The sequence below is a fragment of the Toxorhynchites rutilus genome, chromosome 2 (genome assembly GCF_029784135.1).
Source record: "Toxorhynchites rutilus septentrionalis strain SRP chromosome 2, ASM2978413v1, whole genome shotgun sequence".
In the NCBI taxonomy this organism is placed as follows: Eukaryota; Metazoa; Arthropoda; class Insecta; order Diptera; family Culicidae; genus Toxorhynchites; species Toxorhynchites rutilus.
In genome coordinates this window covers 260823940-260842980 of record NC_073745.1, presented here as the reverse complement: position 1 = coordinate 260842980, position 19041 = coordinate 260823940, and the positions used below count along the sequence as shown (strand labels likewise).

Genomic DNA, 19041 nt, shown 5'->3' with positions numbered 1-19041 from the left:
AAGTGTAACGGCGAGTGCGCTATATTGTTCGGCGGCCAGCTTGACTCATCCTCGAGTAGGAACGGAGGTCCATGCCACCACAAATCGTCATCAATTAAGCGAGATGGGAGAATGCCTCGTGAGACTCGATCAGCAGGGTTATCGGTGGTTGGAACGTGGCGCCAAATACTACCTCGGGTGAGCCAATGTATTTCGGCGATTCTATTCGACACAAACACTTTCCACGAAGATGATGACGATGCCAGCCAATGAAGTACTATTGTCGAATCCGTCCAGTACGTTACTGGGCAATTAATCTTTGTGGCGTCCAGTACAAACTCGGCCAGTTGCGCAGCGAGCACAGCGGCACAAAGCTCGAGCCGAGGAGTTGATTGTTTGCTGAGTGGGCTGACGCGAGACTTTGAAATGAGTAAATTGCATTTGCGTTCTCCCATTGAATTGATAGATTTGAGATAGACGCAACATCCATAGGCCTTGTCGGATGCGTCTGAAAAGACGTGAAATTCAAGTACCCGAGGATTATCCACCATAACACGGCGAGGAATTTTTAAAACAGCGAGTGTCTGAATCTCGGACCGATATTGGATCCACCAATCTTGAAATTCTTTTGGAACTTCTTGGTTCCAGTCAAAGTTTTTTGACCACATTAATTGCAGAAGGATCTTCGCGCTGACGATAGCTGCTCCGACTAACCCCATCGGATTGAAAAGGCGCGACATCTCTGAGAGTATTAAACGTTTTGTGATCGTTTCCGACGATGAAAATTTTGGAAAGTTGAAACTAAAGTGATCGGGAAGGGGGTGCCAGAGGAGGCCGAGTGCCTTCACCGATCCTGACTTGTTGGTTTCCAACTCTGTTCGAGTATCTCGAAGTGATTCGAGGATGTGTGAGAGAATGTTGGGGTTATTACTACACCACTTTCGCAAATTGAACCCTCCACAACGAAGCAGATTTATCAGCTGATTATTTGTTTCTATCAGGCGTTGCTCATCGTCATCTCCCGAAAGATAATCGTCCACATAGAAAGAACTCAGCACTTTCGCAGCAGCCAACGGGTAATTTTCGGCTTCATCCTCGGCCAATTTGTTCAACACGCGGGTGGCGAGGTACGGAGCAGGAGCAGTGCCATAAGTCACTGTTTTCAAACGATACGTTTTCAGTTGATCCTTCGGGTTCTCTCTCCACAAGATCAGCTGCAGCGCACGGTCTTCTTCGTGGATGAGAACCTGCCAATACATCTTCTCCACGTCGGCAGTTATTGCGTGCTTCGGCAACCGAAAGTTGAGAAGTGTAGACAGTAGCGGTGGTTGAACTGTGGGTCCAATATAGCAGAGGTCGTTTAACGATAGATTGTTGGAGCTTCGACACGAGGCGTCGAACACTACCCTCGTCTTTGTAGTAGTGCTCTCGGGACGTTGTATAGCATGATGAGGAAGATAAAAGTGTGGTTTCGACATATCTGGTTCAATTTGTTCCATGTGTCCCAACGAAATGTACTCGGTCATGAATTGTGAGTATTCTACCTGGAGCGTAGGATCTTTTATTAGTTTCCTCTCGATGGTCAGGAATCTGCGTTTCGCAACCGAATATGACGCTCCCAAAGAACACAACAACTCCTCACGAATCGGCAAACGTACCACGTACCGACCGTCAGCGGCTCTATAATGCGTATTCAAAAATGCTTCCTCGCAATGCTGTTTCTCGAGGGAGAATGCCTTTCCCTTCTCAAAACTCTCCACCTCCCAGAATTTATGAACTGCTGACGTCAAGTTTTCAACAGCTGATGCGTTGCAAACTACCACAGGACTATGGTGAACCGATGCTTCTCCTGCGACAACATATCCGAACACCGTTTTGCGCAACACCGGCATGCTCATCTGCTCATTTTCTAAGATCGAGAAGAAATTCCTTATACCGATGATTATGTCTACATCGTGAGCGATATTAAATTTAGGGTCTGCGAGAGGGAGGTGGCGAGGAATAACCCATTTCGATATATCTACATTGGCAGTAGGTAAAATCCGAGTTAACGTAGGTAGTATCAGACAGTCTATACTAGTATTGTATGATCCAAAGCGAGAGGCAACTGTAATAGTTGTTTGGTGTTTCACTTTCTTGACCGATTGACTGATGCCGTAAACATCTATGTCTGCGAGCTTGCGCTTTGAGCAAAGCTTTTGGGCTAGTTCTTCGGTAACGAAATTGGCTTCGGATGCGCAGTCCAACAGTGCTCTGGCGAAGAGATAAGTGCCATCAGCGTGTCTAATTTTGATATACGCTGTGAGCATAAAGACAGCAGATGTGCTGCCTTTCGAAACGAACGATTGGTTTGGAGTGACGGATTGGCAATTAGTCACTTGCGAGGAAGAGCGGGCTGTGCATGACGGTGTAGACTGCGTACCCGACGAAGGTACGTACGAAAAAGAGCGATTAACAAGCCCATCCGACGGCGACGGGGCTAGTCCCGTAACCCGAGGGACCACGTGACATTGATCGGCAATGCACGTAACCGACGGTGGCGCTTCGACAGCCGTGGCCGATTGTGAGAGTTGTGAATATTGGCCGACCTGTGCTGCCACAGATTCAGATTGAGCGACAGGATCCGAAGACTGTGAATTCAGATGCAACAGTGTGTGATGTCGTCTGCTGCATGTTCGACACGAACCAGCTGAACAATTTTTCATCAAATGTGACGCCTTCAAACAATTTAAGCAGAGGCCGTGGCGCTTGGCCACATCGAAACGTTGTTGTGGCGAAAGTTTCTTAAAATCGTCACATTGGGATAATATGTGTGAATTCTTGCACATGATACACTTCGGGAAACTATTTGTAGTGTGATACGAGGAGGTTTTACTTCTGACAGGTTTTAACTCGTGCTTTGATTCGGATTTGTTCACTTGGTTCGAAATCTGGGAGAGCGTTAGTGATTGTAGAATTTGTGCGCGTTTCTGAACAAACTCAACTAATGTTTGGTACGTTGGTCGTTCAGTTTCATCGAGCTGTTGTTCCCATTCCTTCTGCGTTGTCGGGTCGAGCTTACTGCTTAGAAGCTCTACAAGGAAAGAATTCCAATGATTGTTGGAATCTTCCAATTTGTTGAGCACATTGATGTGCTTTTCGAACTCGTCAGCTAAGTTGGATAGAGCAACTGACGATTCTTTACGTACTGATGAAGTATATAACAGTGCCGAAAAATGATGCTTGATCAGCAGATTCTTGTTGTCAAATCTCTTTCTCAACAGATCCCATGCGATTGTGTAGTTAGTGGATGAAACAGTAAGCGATTGAATGAGACGTAAAGCTTCTCCTTTCAGCACATCTTTCAGGTACTGAAATTTCTGTACCGATGAAAGATGGGAATTTGTGTGGACGAGAGTAGTAAAAAGGTCGTGGAAATTCATCCAATCATCAAAGTTTCCACTGAACTCAGGAATTTTCAGTTCAGGGAGACGAACAGAGGAAGCTTATGCAGGTGGAACACCAGGCGAAGCGGGAGATCGGTCAGTGCGCTCGGTAACAATTTCGAGTTTTCTCGCCAAAGACCCTTTCAGTTCGAAGTATTCAGTCTCGAACGAAGCTCGAATTTCAGCTAAGTCGTCGGTTAAGTCCTCGTCTAATTCAATTTCCGCCTGAACCTCATTGAATTTCTCCCACAGCTCATCTAGTTTTTCAAGACGGAACTTCAGTTGAGGGAAATCGCGATCAAATACAAAATTCACGTCAAACGCTTTCAGCAATTTAGCGGAACCAACGATGTTATTCCTACGCAGAATCAGCTTCTTAACCTTTTTTGATATCATTTCGATGTCTTCGTTTATTTCACACAATCTCGCTTTATTTTCACAACAGAAAGCTTGGTCCACTCACCTGCTCCTATTCGATATAGGTTACCTGGGTTCTCTTGACTAAACCTGCGTTCCTTGTTCGTCAGCGACCACGTGGTGAAGAATTCCGTGTCCCGTCTAGACGTCCAGATCGAGAAGACTGCCCTGGCAGTGTGATGTCCAGCCTGTAGATTCCGTGGAAATAGCAGCAGCAGCAGCAGCAGCAATAGCAGCAACAACAGCAGAGAAACTCCTTTGAACAGCGATGTCTATTGTTCAAGGCCAACCCACGCTAACCTCTCAGGTCGGTCGAGAATGATGGCAGTCCCGGGTTTCGGCACCAAAAAATGTTACGGCGAACCTGGGCGACTGCTGGCGGACACGGACGATAATACGGTGGAATCCGATGCTATGATGGACAAAGTCCTTTTCGGGATCTAATACTGAGCGTCAAAGCGTCGAAGTCCAATTATGTTTTAATAAACCTCACTTTCGAAAATATAACGTTATTCGATAACGTATCGACCAGAACTGAACGATTCTATCTGCCCAACCTCGACCGCCGTCGGTTTCCCGCGCAACGATCGGGTGGGAGAAAGATAAAGAAATAGCGACGGATATGGATTAGTTTTCTAATTTTCAAGCTAGCTATAAAATTGTTTGGCTCACAATATGTAGTGGGATTCTGAGTTGTACAATTCACAATTTTTCTAATGCTCTAACGTAAGATCTCCAACACAGTGGTTTCGGGGTTAACGGGCAGCGGTAACTATACAGGGAAACTTCGATATAACGTACCCTCGTTAGAACGTACCCTCGATATAACGTCACTCGATATAACGTACATTTTACCTCGATATAACGTACACATTTCCAAAGTGTAAAGGAAAAATTTTTTCAATATTTTTTTTCTGATAGAACAATAAATTATCTGTATTGTGATGCTAAGACAAGTTTTGTACCTTCAATCAATCCCGAAATACAGCTGGTTTTATGATTCCGGATTCTAAATGAATCAAGCTTTACTCAACAGTACGAAGGGAAACATCATGAGAAAGGCTGGGTTCGTCTTCTGATTGAAGCTATTCATTAGCTGTACTAAAACAGCAACACAATAATGTATTATAGACTACGTTTGTGAGTACTTTATTGTGCTTCGATATAACGTACAATTCGATACAACGTACAATTTTGAAAGTGAAATGTACGTTATATCGAAGTTTACCTGTATTGCTGTTTCAACACTTTATGATTATGTTCTCTGAAATTAGAGTCGATTTCTTGCCTAGTTTCCACGGCCTTATAAAGGGTTCAATTATGTTACAACTGTCAAACTAACATAGTAGAATTCTGTCATTACCTCTCAGCATTTCCTTCAGCATTGCATTTATATTATTGCTGGTTGTTGAGAAATTGAAGTGGGCAATTTTTTTCGGTAGAGGTGTATTATATCTATCTCCTCTACTATTCAAAGAAACATGCCTGCATAAAATGGTTCAATTGTTCAAATACAAATCTGCCTGTACGGATTGATCGCGCTAGTCAGAGCCGCGTTGTCATCATCATCCCAACCGAACAGGCCAATTCTGCGCCACGATTATCTGTTCAGCATTGTGTTTCGCAGACTAACGAGACGTTTGCTCCCTTTCACCGATTCCGCATGTACCCAAACTCATTTCACTTTCTACCCGAAGTCAGATCACCTTCCCACCGACATTCACTTTGTTCCGTAATTCATTTATGTGTCTATTCTCTGTCGATTTTGCTCTTTCGCATCGTTTTGTGTGTTTTTTTGTCTACTTCTCCCCCATCAATGACTCCCCTTTTGATCCGCAAGGCACTCTCGAGATGGGGTTGAGATATATACAGTGCACAAGCGTTATTGTTTTGGCGAAACTTTATGCAGACATCAGACCGCCATTTTTTGGTTCCCAGAGGTGAATCCTTGGATCCACTTTGCACTGACTTCATAGCCGCCCTGGGCGACCAAAACTGTGGATGGGTTGTGGAGGTGGGGGTCACACGGGAACCCAACTCCAACCGTCTGCTGGGTGTTTATATGGTTCCGACAAGAGCAATCCAATCCAAACATGCAATGCTGGTCTGTTTTTTTTTCATTTTTTTTTATTATTTTTGCTTTCTGTTTGTTGTTTTTATCGGAGCTTCTTCTCTTGTGCCATAGCGCTGTTGGCAGTCGCCTTTCTGTGTTGTTCTCCACGACGGATTCAAATTTGCGCCAAAGTCCACGGGTTCATCCGTAGAGAAACAAAACGACATGCAAAGAGAGATAGAGAGAGAAACGGGGCAGAGTGCGGGGGATGGGAATTAGCAGTTTTCCTCCCGCTTTACCACGCTAATGAATGAGGGTGATAATGGTTGGGTGCATGCAAATCGTGAGAAAAATATTATTCCAATGTTTATTCCGTTCTTTCTTCTCTTCTGCCGCGATGCGATTCAATTATAGACAATTATATTTCGGGTTTTTATGTTTACCCTGGGTTCAGTTCCGCCTCGGGCATGCGATGATAGCGGTTTAAATAAGAGATTCATCTACTTGATTGTATTTTCGATTTTTTATTTTCATTTGCATTTATTCATGTTTCCCGCAGAATTTTTCATTGAATGTGTTCCCAAATAAAAACAACTTGTTGGGAAGGGTGGAAATATTCAAATTGAATTTTAAAATAAAAAAAATACATTTTTCATAAAATTATATAAAAGTTATCAATTTATCCTTTCATTACGACTCATGTCGAACTCTCATCGCTCATATCGGGATTGATTTCTTTATTTTTAGTAAGCTTTATCTCACGATAAGAGTAAATCTACTTTACAACTGCTTTCATTCCGTAGATTGTTACGATATTTGTAAATGTAAATGTTCAGTTTTAGTGGCACAATTCATATTTGTTTCCACATCAATCGGAACAATTATATATTTTGGGGCTTTCATTCGGTATTCCAAAAACAATTGCTATACCACCATGTACAGTATCCAAAAATCATTGAGAAAATTCAGCGTTCGGTCGTTTTTTTTAATTCTGGTACTAGAATTTACGTATTTCGATCAGAACCCTCTTATTTCGGGTGTAAACACCAATTCCCTGTTTTGGTTTTTTTTCTTGACTCGATCGAACAAAAACTGTCGAATACGAACATGTAATCAACACTTGATGACCGCAGTGTATTTTCATGTTGCAAAATTCAAAAGTTGTTTGGTAATCTTTTTTTTCTTCTTTGTGTAATGTCCACTGAGGAATTCAACAAATCAACACGGTATCACTCAATTTCATATTTTTGATTCAGCTTAAGCTTCGACAACTTTTTCAGCACTAGGTATGATGCCATTTTACGGTACTAATTTTTTAAATACGATCCCGAATAATTTTTGAGAAGGGCTTGCGAAATAATGGTATTATTTCAGAAAAATAACTATAGGCGAATGTCATGCCAACTCGACTGGCCGTTGGCAGCACCATCTCAGATAGTAATGAAACGTTGTAGGTGTAGACATATGGGTTTTTTAAGCAACTTTGCATACTTGAAATATTAAATATAATAATTAGATTAGTTTTTGAAAAGGGTCAAAAAAAATTCTTGATTTTTTACAAAATATTACAATTTAAAAACTATAACAACTGCAAAATTGAGGTCAAAAGATGATATGTTATAAATTGTTAAAATTATCATAAAAATACAAAAAAAAATTAAACAAATATCGTTGAAAAAAAATATTTTAAAAATGAAAATTCATTTTTCTCAAAAATGTATTTTTTAAAATTCTCAAAAAATTATATGAAGAGCCCTTACAATTTCAAGCAATTCTTCCACACATCGGAAGATAGGCACTTTTATAGGGAAAACGTTTTTCCAATGACAACTTTTTGAAATTTTCTTTGAAAAAATTACAACTAATCCTCAAGTTTGTTTATAATCAAGATAGCGATATAGTGTATTCAACAAATTTAAGACTTTATTGAAATATGAACATTTGTCGAAGACATCAACTTAGTATCTTTTCTAATTTTTGGAATATAAGGGATTTGTGTATGAAAAAAATAATGTTACACTCGTAACATTATTGTGTGTAGATTCTCGTGTTTGACATGTTCTTGACTTGTTTCTGCATAGTAAAAAGTTACCAGCGCAAGTAAATCGCGATAATTTATACATGAAAATGTTATGAATTAAATATTTAAAAAAAAGTTGTTGTTCGAAGAACATTATCCCTGTAAAAGTGCATACGAGTAAAATTGTATGGGCTATTCATATATATTTTTTTTCAGAATATCAACAAAAACATGTTTTCGAGAAAAATGAATTTTAATTTTCAAAAAATTTTTTCCAAAATCTATTTCGTGGTTTTTAAGAAAACATAAATAGTTTCCTACATTTTATTCTTTGGCTAAATTTTTGTAGGTCTGATAGATTGTACGTAACACATTTTTTGAAATTTTGAGTATTTTTCAACTTTTTTCGAATAAACTCAATTTAAAAACTATGAGTTCTACAAAATGTTGGTTAAAAAATGGAATGTAGGAAATCATTTAGGTATTCATTAAAAATATTGAAAAAAATTGAAAAAACTTTCATTGAAATTTTTTTTTGTTTTTTTTATTTTTATGAACAATTTCTTGCATTTCATCTTTTGGCCAAACTTTTACAGGTTTTTGAATTTTTTGTAAAAAAAACAAGGAAAGTTGGTTGGCTCTTTTCAAAAAGTAATCTAATTCTTTTTTGAATATTTCAAGTATGCAAATTTGCTTCAAAGACCCATGTATTTACACCCACAACGTTTCACTGCTATCAGAAATGGTGCTGCCATCTTCTTAGACGAGTTGGCATGAAGTTCGGCTATAACTCCAAATCGGCTTATTTGTTAGAAATTGTGTTTTAAGGCAAAAAATATTATAATTTTGTTCTCAAAAAAGTACACACTTACAAAAAAAACTTTTTTTTGACAGAAAAAAATTAAAAATAAAGTATATTTTCAAAACTACATTTTAAAAAAATCAAAATTTTTGTAACAATAAATTCCATATTGTCTCTAAGAACTGCTAGTAGTTTGAACCTGGTCATATGAAAAATGAATTTGTTATAGCATTTGAAAATTATATGTTATAGCAAATTTCCACAAATATTTCTAACTTAACCCTCACAGCCCAAGCCCGCCTTTAGACGGGCTTCACGGATTCTCTTTTCAAATTATTCATTATTTTCAATGTTCATCTCCACTAGAACGTCTTTAGAATATTTTCATCTAACATACATACACATTGTTTAATGCTGGCATCTTTCTGCCAGGAGTTTTTTATGTTGGAAGTCGGAAATTCGAGATAAAAGTGGAGTAGGCTATAAAATTCCTGTCGAAGGGTGAAATGAAGGAAATTATTTTTATTTTGAAATTTTAAAATATTTTTTTTTAATAAATTACAAGAAAAAAAGCTAAAATGTGAAATTTATTTTTCTTAAAAACGACTTACAATTTCCGATATGTAACCCACACATTGGAAGATGGGCACTTTTCCAGAGAAACATTTTTTCTAACAACAACTTTTTCATGTTTTCTTTGAAAAATATACAAATAATCCTAATTTTGTTCATCCTCCTGAAAAAAGTTTTACTCGTAAAATTTTTGGGTGTAAATTCTCGCGTTTGACATGTTCTTGACGTGGAAACACGTTTGCAGAATATATCGAAAAATAAATAGCAGAATATATCAATCGCGATAATCAAAATTTAAAAAAAAACAGGGTTTTGAGAAAAAAATAATTTCAACTTTCAAAATAATTTTGTTTTGGTGACTTTTTTCCAGTTTGCTCGATATTTTTGATTCAAAGCTTACATAATTTGCTACATTTTTTTTAATCGATATGTTGTGGGTCTTATAGTTTTTGAGTTAAGATTTTTCGAAGAAGTATTGAAGAAAACTCAAATTTTGAACAAAAAAAACTCACTCAAAAAATATAAGAACAACAAAATGTTGGTTGAAAAATGAAATGCAGGAAAAAAAAATTTTTTTCGTTGAAAAAATATCAAACAACTTGAAAACAACTCATTGAAGAAACACTATTTTTAAAATTAAAATTCTTTCTCCTGAGAAATATATTTATTTTTATTTCAGAAAAAATGTGAAAAAATTGCCCATACCATTACCAATAAATCATCCATACATCCGAATAATGGCACTGCTACAGGGAAAAACTTTTCCTCACAATAACTTTTTCATGTTTTCTATGAAAAAATACTATGTTTGAATGTTTGAATCGTAACATTTTAGTGTGTAGATTATCGCGATTCACATATTTTGCAAACTTGTTTCTATTTGGAAACACGTCAAGAACATGTCAAACGTGAGAATTCACAAACAAAAATTTTACGAGAAAACATTATTTTTTTAGGAGTCTCCATACAACAAATGCCATATATTCCAGAAACCATAAAAGATAGAAAGTTGACGTTTGCGACAAAAGTTAATATGATCTAAACCTTTGTCGAATACACTACATCTCTATCTGGACTTCAAACAAAATTGGGGTTAGTTGTAATTTTTCAAAGGAAACAGGAAAAAGTTAATGTTAGAAAACGTTTTCCCTGTAAAGGTGCCGTCCTACCTTCCGAAGTGACTTGTTGGAAATTGTAAGGTCTATTCATATAACTCTTTTGAGAATTTAAAAAAAAGTTTTTGAGAAAAATTAATTGCAACTTTTGAAATAACTTTTTTTAGTGTAATTTGAAAAAAAAAAAGTATTGGTATTTTTTATAAAAATTTAAACAATACCCTTCATTTCACCCTTTGACGAGAATTTTGTAGGTATTACAGTTTTTGAGCTATAAATTTTCGTAGAAAAGCGCAAATTTTACCGTAAAATCATTTTTCATTTGCCCAGGATCAAATTTCTACCAGTTCTTGGAGACAATATGGGCTTTATTGTGTTGAAAATATATTTATATTTTTAAAAAATATAGTTTTGGAGATATTCCGTAAAATGGCATCGTACATAGTGCCGAACGAGCTGGCAAAGTTTCAGCTAAATTAAAAATATGATATTACAAAAATCTTCTAAAATTCTTGTTTATTGGTGGAATGCCAATCTTCTTCGTTATCCCAATCATGTAACAGCGAGGTGTTGAGATCCAATAAACGCTAGAACATATTTATATTATGTTCTGAAGCTGGATATTTTAAAAAATAAAATATCTAAACATTGGGATTAAATATCTGTTCATCTTTGATATATATATATATATATATATATATATATATATATATATATATATATATATATTTTTTTTTTATCGTACAAAAATTGACTCAGTATTCAGAAAAGATTTATCATTTAGTTACCAAATGAAACGCACGCAATTGTATGTACTTTAAATAACATATGCACAAATAGCTAACCTGATAATCCTATGCATTATCCCCTCCACAGATCGATCTGCAGCATCACCAGCAGCAAAAATGAACCAGTCACGTTCATTCCGCAAACCGCCGGATGTGGAGGAAGCACTTTCCTCGATGCTCTGGACCCCGTACGATAACAATGCCTCGGATTCGGATTCATCTCTCGATGATGGGCCATCGCCACTGCTGGACCCTTCGGTGGCTCCGGGAAGACTCACCAACAACAGCCATCCCCGGTCATCTGTGATGAAGCGGAGCTTCTCCGAGTGGGACTACCGTAGCGAGCGGCGAACCAAAGCGGAATACTTTCCACCCGAGGCTGGCGGAGTCAGCAATCGATACAGCTATCCCTACTATAGCCCATACCAGGTCACCAGTGTTCCGAATGCCAATGGTTATTGGAGTGGTAATAATATTTACGCTGCTGCCAGCTATCCAACGGGAGCAGCAGCATCGGTCGCTCCACCGGCAGCGATTTTCCCGATGCTGCCGCCAATATCCTCGCTCGGCTGGAAGCAGTTTCGTTCAACGGCATCCGGTGTCAATCAGCTCCCGCACCCACCCCTGGTTCCAACCGATCCAGCGCCTCTTCTGCCCTTCAGCTTACTCAGCATGGATTCGATTCCACTGGCTGCATGCGAGATGATTGATTCCAGTGCTTACGGTTGCTGTGGCGGAGACGATCTGATCAACTCTAATGTGATGTTCGGCATCGGAGGCACCTTTTCCGACTATCAGGTAAATGAGCCGTTGAATTTGAACTATTCTCCTGCGATACGGGGAGGGAGAACGTTCTGCGTGGAATGACCTAGTTTCACGTTTCATCACGTGGTTAACTCGACTCGTGCTTAGGGTGTTTGACTGCGATTGGGAAAGCCAGTGCCAGCACCAGGGTTGCACGGGAAATGGCGTCGAATCGTAATTTAATTTAATCGAACTGGATGCGAAATTGAAATTTTCCCACCGGGATAGAGACGGTGTGTTACTTTGGGTGATTCGTTTGAGCGCTCATAGTAGGTGGTCATATTAATTGGGACTTATCATTTTATTTGTATTTTCTAGCATAATCGTTTTTTCCAGCAAATTTATTATTCTATGTTTTATATAAGTTTTATATAAATTAGCGCAATGATTTACTAACTCCCTCAAACAAAAAGTGGAGTCAATTATTCCATTTGTTTCATAAAACGTTTCGGTAAGATCTTTCACTATAAATGTATTTACGATTAAATGAAAAGTCACCTTTTCGAGATGCAAAGTAACTAGTAACAAACTAGAAGCATTTAGCTTTAAAACAGCGTATGTTTTACATCCAAGTGCTGATTTAACGTGAAGTTACAGCCTTTGAAAAATCACTGAAAATTTCTATGTTTAATCGTGTTTCTCCAATTTTTCAAAAGTATTGATGTTGCTCCTTGCTCCTGAATTCATATAGATATTGTAGAATGCATAAATATAGCTTGCATCTAAAAGTGTAGGTATAAAAATAATAAAAAAGAATTGTCAAAAAATTATAACATTTCTAATTTTTATCTGTCTGATAAAGTTAATCGATTTGTTATGTGAAAAGAGGATTAAATTAAAAATCAGTTTTCAAATTTGTATGTTTTTGCTATAGAAAAAGTGTATTATTATTGTCAAATATTTTTATTACAGATTTTTCTTAAGAATTAATATTGAAAGTTCATTTATAACATGTTCCTTTCCTTTTTTTCTTATTACAGTTCTATTTCTAGGATAAACAACAAGTTCGTCTACATTTCAACTTTTTTTTTTTCAAATATCTAGAAAAAAAAAGATTTTTATCTAAAGTAACCGAATAATGCCAGAATCCAAATCATTAGGCTAATAGCCATGCCCACTTACCAAAAATTCGGGGCCTACTAATTGACAGCTAATTTCAGTACTTCAATTGATTTCCAAAAAAAGTTATGACTATTTTTATATTTATACTAGCTGACCCCGCAAACTTCGTCCCGCCTAAAATTTGTTTTTTGTTATCAATACCTTCAAACATTCACGTTTTCTTACTATGAGCAAGTTCAATGGTCCAATCGCAAAACTGTTCATTGATTGATCTTCTAATCGACCCCGTTGAATTTACCTTTTACTATGAAATTCCTAGTATTTCCAATAAAACTCATCATTATAATATCAGATTATTTTCAGACACAATTCTCGTTCAAGATTTTTCAACCACTTGCAAATAACATGTTTCAGCCCTAAATCGGACAATTCCTTCCTCGAGTTCTGCTATCAACACATTCAGCGATACTTATTTATTGGTATAGATAGAAGAAGATATAGGAGTGCGTTTCATCACATTAAAATCCATTTCCAGTTTCGAACAAATGTTTCTTGCCCCCTTAAACCTCCACGTGTCAAATTTGGTTCAGTTTGCTCGATTAGTTCTTGAATTATGCAGAAATGTATGTTTCATTTCTATGGCTGTTTCATTTGCTTGATTAATTCTCTAGTTATGCAGAAATTTGTTTTTATGGCAGTCCCACCTGCGAGAGGGGGAGGAGCATATAACCACCATAGAATCATTTATTGCAACCTAAAACCACCACATGCAAATTTTGGTTCCATTTGTTTGACTAATTCTCCAATAATGCAGAAATTTGTGTTTCATTGGCATGGCAGCCCCACCTTAGAGAGTGGGATGGAGAGTCTAACCATCATAGAAACATTTTTTTCACCCTAAAACCTTCTCATGCAAAATTTGGTTCCATTTGCTTGATTAATTCTCGAGTAATGCAGAAATTTGAGTTTCCTTTGTATGGCAGCCCCCCCTAAGAGAGGGGGGAGGAGTATCTAACCACCGTAAAAACATTTATTGCACCCTAAAACCTCCACATGCCAAATTTGGTTTCATTTGATTGATTAATCTTCGAGTAATTCAGAAATTTGTGTTTCATTTGTTAGGCAGCCTAAGGGGTGGAGGGGATGGAGAGTCCAACCACCATAGAAACATTTATTGCATCCTAAAACCTCCATATGCCAAATTTCGTTTCATTTGCTTGATTCATTCCCGAGTAATGTAGAAATTTGTGTTTAATTTGTATAGCATTTGTATATATATATGTCTCAAATTGTCATATATCAGGGTAAGCGTCCCAATTATGGTATGAATTTTATGAATTCCCTTAAAGTGAAAAAACACCTTTCTCATATTAAAAAATTTTTTTTTCCAGAATCTTTCACGAGGTGATAGACGGTTATATTTCACGAAAAAAATCCTTCTACGCATATGTTAGAATTTCAACGATGACAGACTTATAGAACTTTTTCTTTGTTTCGGATTCTGTTGGCTCAAACTGACTCTACATTGAAAAGTATGCTACGTAATCCGATTTTGTTGCTTTCATTTGAAAGATGAGAAAATTTAGTACAGGATATAGTAGTGGAACATCTTAATTAGTGGATTAAACATTTTTGAAGTGGAAAATTTAAAAGTTTTTTTTTATTTGTAATTATTAATTTTATCCTAAAAATTCATACTAAACTTGATTGTTTCTATCAATTAAATTAAAGCTCTCTAACCTCTACAATTTGTTCTTTGACGCCCAACTTCTATCTCTCTTAATTTCGCTGCAATATCGATATAAACAATTCCTGATGAAGATTCAATCAAAATCTTCAAAAATCGCGATTTTTAACCCACTGTACTTATAAAAGCCACTTAAATTTCACCTTAATGCTGAAAGGTTTTTTTTTCTTGAAATTATTCATATTTGAATTATAAAAAAAATTTTTTTTTTTCAAACGGTATACAATCGAGTCCTAAATTTTACATAATCGAATCATATATAATCGAGTCCAACTTGCATGAGGCACTAGGTTAACAGAGAAAATATTGATTAAGTATGTTACTCAAACTGAATTGTAACGAGCACGCAGGAACTGTTCAATCACAAAGAAATGTTCGAATAGTTTCACAGGAACATTTTCAGTTGATTTCAATATTCCGGACATATTCTTCAGGTTTGATTAAACGTTCGAATTAACATCTCAATAGAACTACTATCTTCAGCGTTTTTCTCAGGTTTTTCAACACTTTCCAGTATATCGGTATCTGGCATCAGATCACAGCAAATCACGTTTTGGTCCTTTTTGAACTAATTATTAAAAGACATTGAGCAATCGAACGGTATTTTACCGTCGACATCAGCAAGCTCACGACGCATTAATTATGCCAGCGGAATATCACTCCCGTCCATGTTGGTTGTGTTTTCAAGTTAGGAATTCCCAGTTTCTGGACAAATTCTCAAGCCATATCCCGAAGAATAGAAGAGGGGTAAATTATTTTGTCTAGCTTGACAAGACAAAAATTTATTGACCGCTCCAGCTTCTCGATTCTGACCAACCTTATATGCTTTTGGTCTAGATACAATTTTCCATTCCGATTCCATTTTTACTTTAGTTTGAGTAGTTATGATACCGCACTTTGTGCAATACTGAAATTATTTGCAGCTTCAGACCCCTTCCGTCCATATTTTTCGACCTGCTCGATGATGCTCAAACCTTGCGCAATGGTTAACGTTTTGATTGTTCGCTTGAAAGGTTTATCGTGGTTTTCCATACTTGAAAAGAAATTGTTTGAAGACACGAACACTCCGTCTTCACTTTCAAGGGCAATTGAAATCTGAGGTAATAACGCACAAAAACATGTACGCGAAAATCAATCGAGTTAGGGAGAGTTGACTGTATATATATATATATATATATATATATATATATATATATATATATATATATATATATATATATATAACTTTCTTGAGACCCACAAAAACCATTATCATTCATCATAGAAGTTATGCCATGAATGTTACATATTAATAAAGAGCAATTCTATGCCAAACAGCAAATTTTGACGCGACCCCCTTCGAATTTATTGAAATTTTGTACAAATGATGGAAGCCACCCAAAATCGAAATTTTCTTTATCATATGATCAACGAGCGAAATTTTTTTGTATATTTTTATTTCAAAACCCTTCCAATTTAACAAAGTTTGCCGAATTTGTGACGGTACTCTAATCCACAAATTACTGCAATTTGTGAATAGAGATCACTTTGAGCCCTTTTTTCTTCATTTGCACGAAGTGACATTACCACGATACTTTTTTATTTGACGAACTAATGATTTAATTAACTCAAACAATGGTTTGTTCTACTTAACTATTCCGATCAGTGCTCCCAATGGCTGAAGTTTTAGCACTACTATCACTATTGTCGCTCACGTGCGCTAAATCTCAATGAGTGAGTAAAGAGAGAGAATCACAGTTTCAGCTAGTTTCAGTTTGGAGTACACAGGCTAAATTTAAACCCGAAATAAACTGATTTAATGCCTCCCTTTTTAAATCCTTCGTTTTGATACCATTTTTCATCCAGTCTCATTCTGAATCTTCTCTATTGATAACTTGTGTCAACAATCCTTGTGCCGAATTTATTGGAAATTTAAAAACTGCGTTTATTTATTAAACAATTAATCATCAGAGACGAATTAATCATCAAAGACGAATGTTCATCAATTAGTCTTCAATGACGGTATATTTTTCATTCAAACAACAATATCTATGCATTGAAAGGGCCTACAGGATCGTTATAGCAATCAAATTAAAGCATGTTAGTTATGACGCTAACCACTCGGCCACGGGAGCACAACACATTGATCCCCGAGCACCAATAACTTCCGGTAATAGAAATTACGAGAATACGAAAATCACGGTAGGCAATACCCGTGGAAAACTGGTTGCCAATACCAAACATATTTTTTCTCTTTCGGACTGGCTTTCAGTGGAAGCGCACGTGCTTCTCATTTAAAATTAGAACATTGTATTTCTGAATTTGAAACTAGTGTAAAAATAAATGTTATATAATGCTAGTTAGAAAATACATGTATTCCTGAATAAAAATTGGCTACGAGAGTTTATTGGAGAGGGAAATTGGAACTTCGGAAAATATCGAAGGAAGGCTACCTACATCCACGGCTCCCCTACAGTGTTAGTCCACAGAATCGGAAGGGGTTTTAAGCTTTAAAATGATGTACATCCAATCTTTATGTGTTCATTCTATATACAAAAAATGTATTGTAGAAATGTAAAAACCGACAATTACTGGTAAGACAATTATGTATTGATAAAGTTGAAAACGAAAAGAAACTCTATGTATGTCTGCCTTATCCATTTCTGAATCTATTGATGACTGCAGCTGAAGGAAGAATTAGGAGAAATGGGGGGAATTTGGACCACCTAAGCAAATCGCCTAATATATCCAAACCAATATGGTCTAAATAAAAAATGTCACAATGTACACTGAGCTACACTTGTTTTCTCTCAAACAATAATGTTTAACCGTTATATCAAGCTTCAGATTACCAAATACAGGTCGGGCTCGATTATATATAGTCGACCATTTTTTTTCAACAATTATATTCAAATCCTATACATAATCGAATCTCAAGAAAACATTTTTTTCATTAATGTATGAATGCCAAACATTAATAGAAAAATAGCTTTTTTGAGATTCTATTATGTATTGGATTCGAAATTTAACGTTGAAAGTGAAATTGTGATTATTTATAATTGAGTCCGACCTGTATATCATAAAATAAAAGAGATGATTTTTGGACATTGAAATCTGATGCGGGGTGATTTGGTCCAGTGTATGTTTCATCGAAAAAAAAACATACTTATATTATGTAAAGTATTTTGGGATAATGTTACAATCGGTAACAGTGTTCTGGGATCGATACCAGGTGTCTTGGCCATATTCCAGACCAGAAAAATTGGATTGAAACCATCTCGAATTCTGCATGGATTTTTTCACTGTTGTTCGAGCATTTTCAAACACTTTCGATGCTTGGTCAAAGAAAATCCGTTCTTGATGGTCTGCGTTACTCTTTCAAGCTCCTCCTTCTTTCAACGTTGTCTGCCCATCCTCTTTTTGTAATTCAGCGGCATCTTGAATCAATTAGACCAAAGAAAAGCCTTAAACCTGTAGGACCCCACAGAAACGTGTCACCCTACACAACATGCAAAAATTAAAATGCAATTAATTTAATATATTGTTATTAATTCATTAAATTGTTCCTCATCTGTAGGTGAACTGTAGTTGAATACGGATCTAGTACCGAGTGATGGCGAAGTATTTCATTGGTGCCAAATTTGCCTTAAGAGAAGCTTGTGGAAATCGATTGCCCTAGTCTCGAGTTTATATACAAAATAATTTTTTTTGAGACAAGGCTTATCATTTACCTATAACTCGTTAACACGTTGATCCCCGAATTGTTCTTGCTACGCTTTCCATTCACCCCGCATCAAGAACATTTGCACGATATCAGTGTCAGTCCCCGTTTCAAATGATAATTATTGTACTGCCGTTCTACGCATAGTTGTCCCATGTTACTTTTTGACAATTTTAACTTTTTTTATAAAACGATGTTTTTATGCCTAGTCTTCCGGAAAACACACAAAAAAAAGTTATAAATTATTCCCAGCTTTAAAAAAAAACAACATCAAGCTCAATTGTCCCATGTTGATATTCTACTCATAACTGTCCCACCATTTATATTTTTTTATCCATATCAAATAAATCGGTTCAAATACAAGAATTTTATGTCACGCTTCTTGCATGTACTCATTTCTGGTTTGGAAGAACGAACTAATTCTCAAACAAATAAAAAAAATTTTAAGGGGTTGTAAAGGGTGTGTCACATCAAATTGCATCACAGAAAAAACGCTGTAGAAATTCGCCCAGTAGACCGATCCTTTTGAAAATTTTAGACAGTAACATAAAAACTA

The 19041-nt window shown here is 36.6% G+C and overlaps 1 protein-coding gene across 4 annotated transcripts in view; it reads left to right on the top strand.

The window, feature by feature from the left end:
- Positions 1 to 19041, top strand: part of LOC129764421 (uncharacterized) — a 358190-nt gene that overhangs the window by 26514 nt on the left and 312635 nt on the right. For 2 of the 4 annotated variants that reach the window (XM_055763484.1, XM_055763485.1), the window contains exon 2: positions 11261 to 11970. In XM_055763484.1, the coding sequence (XP_055619459.1) occupies positions 11261 to 11970 (710 nt within the window). Of the gene's footprint in view, positions 1 to 1301; positions 1511 to 1905; positions 2411 to 11260; positions 11971 to 19041 lie in introns of those variants that run through there. The other 2 variants (XM_055763483.1, XM_055763486.1) reach the window with 2 other exon arrangements.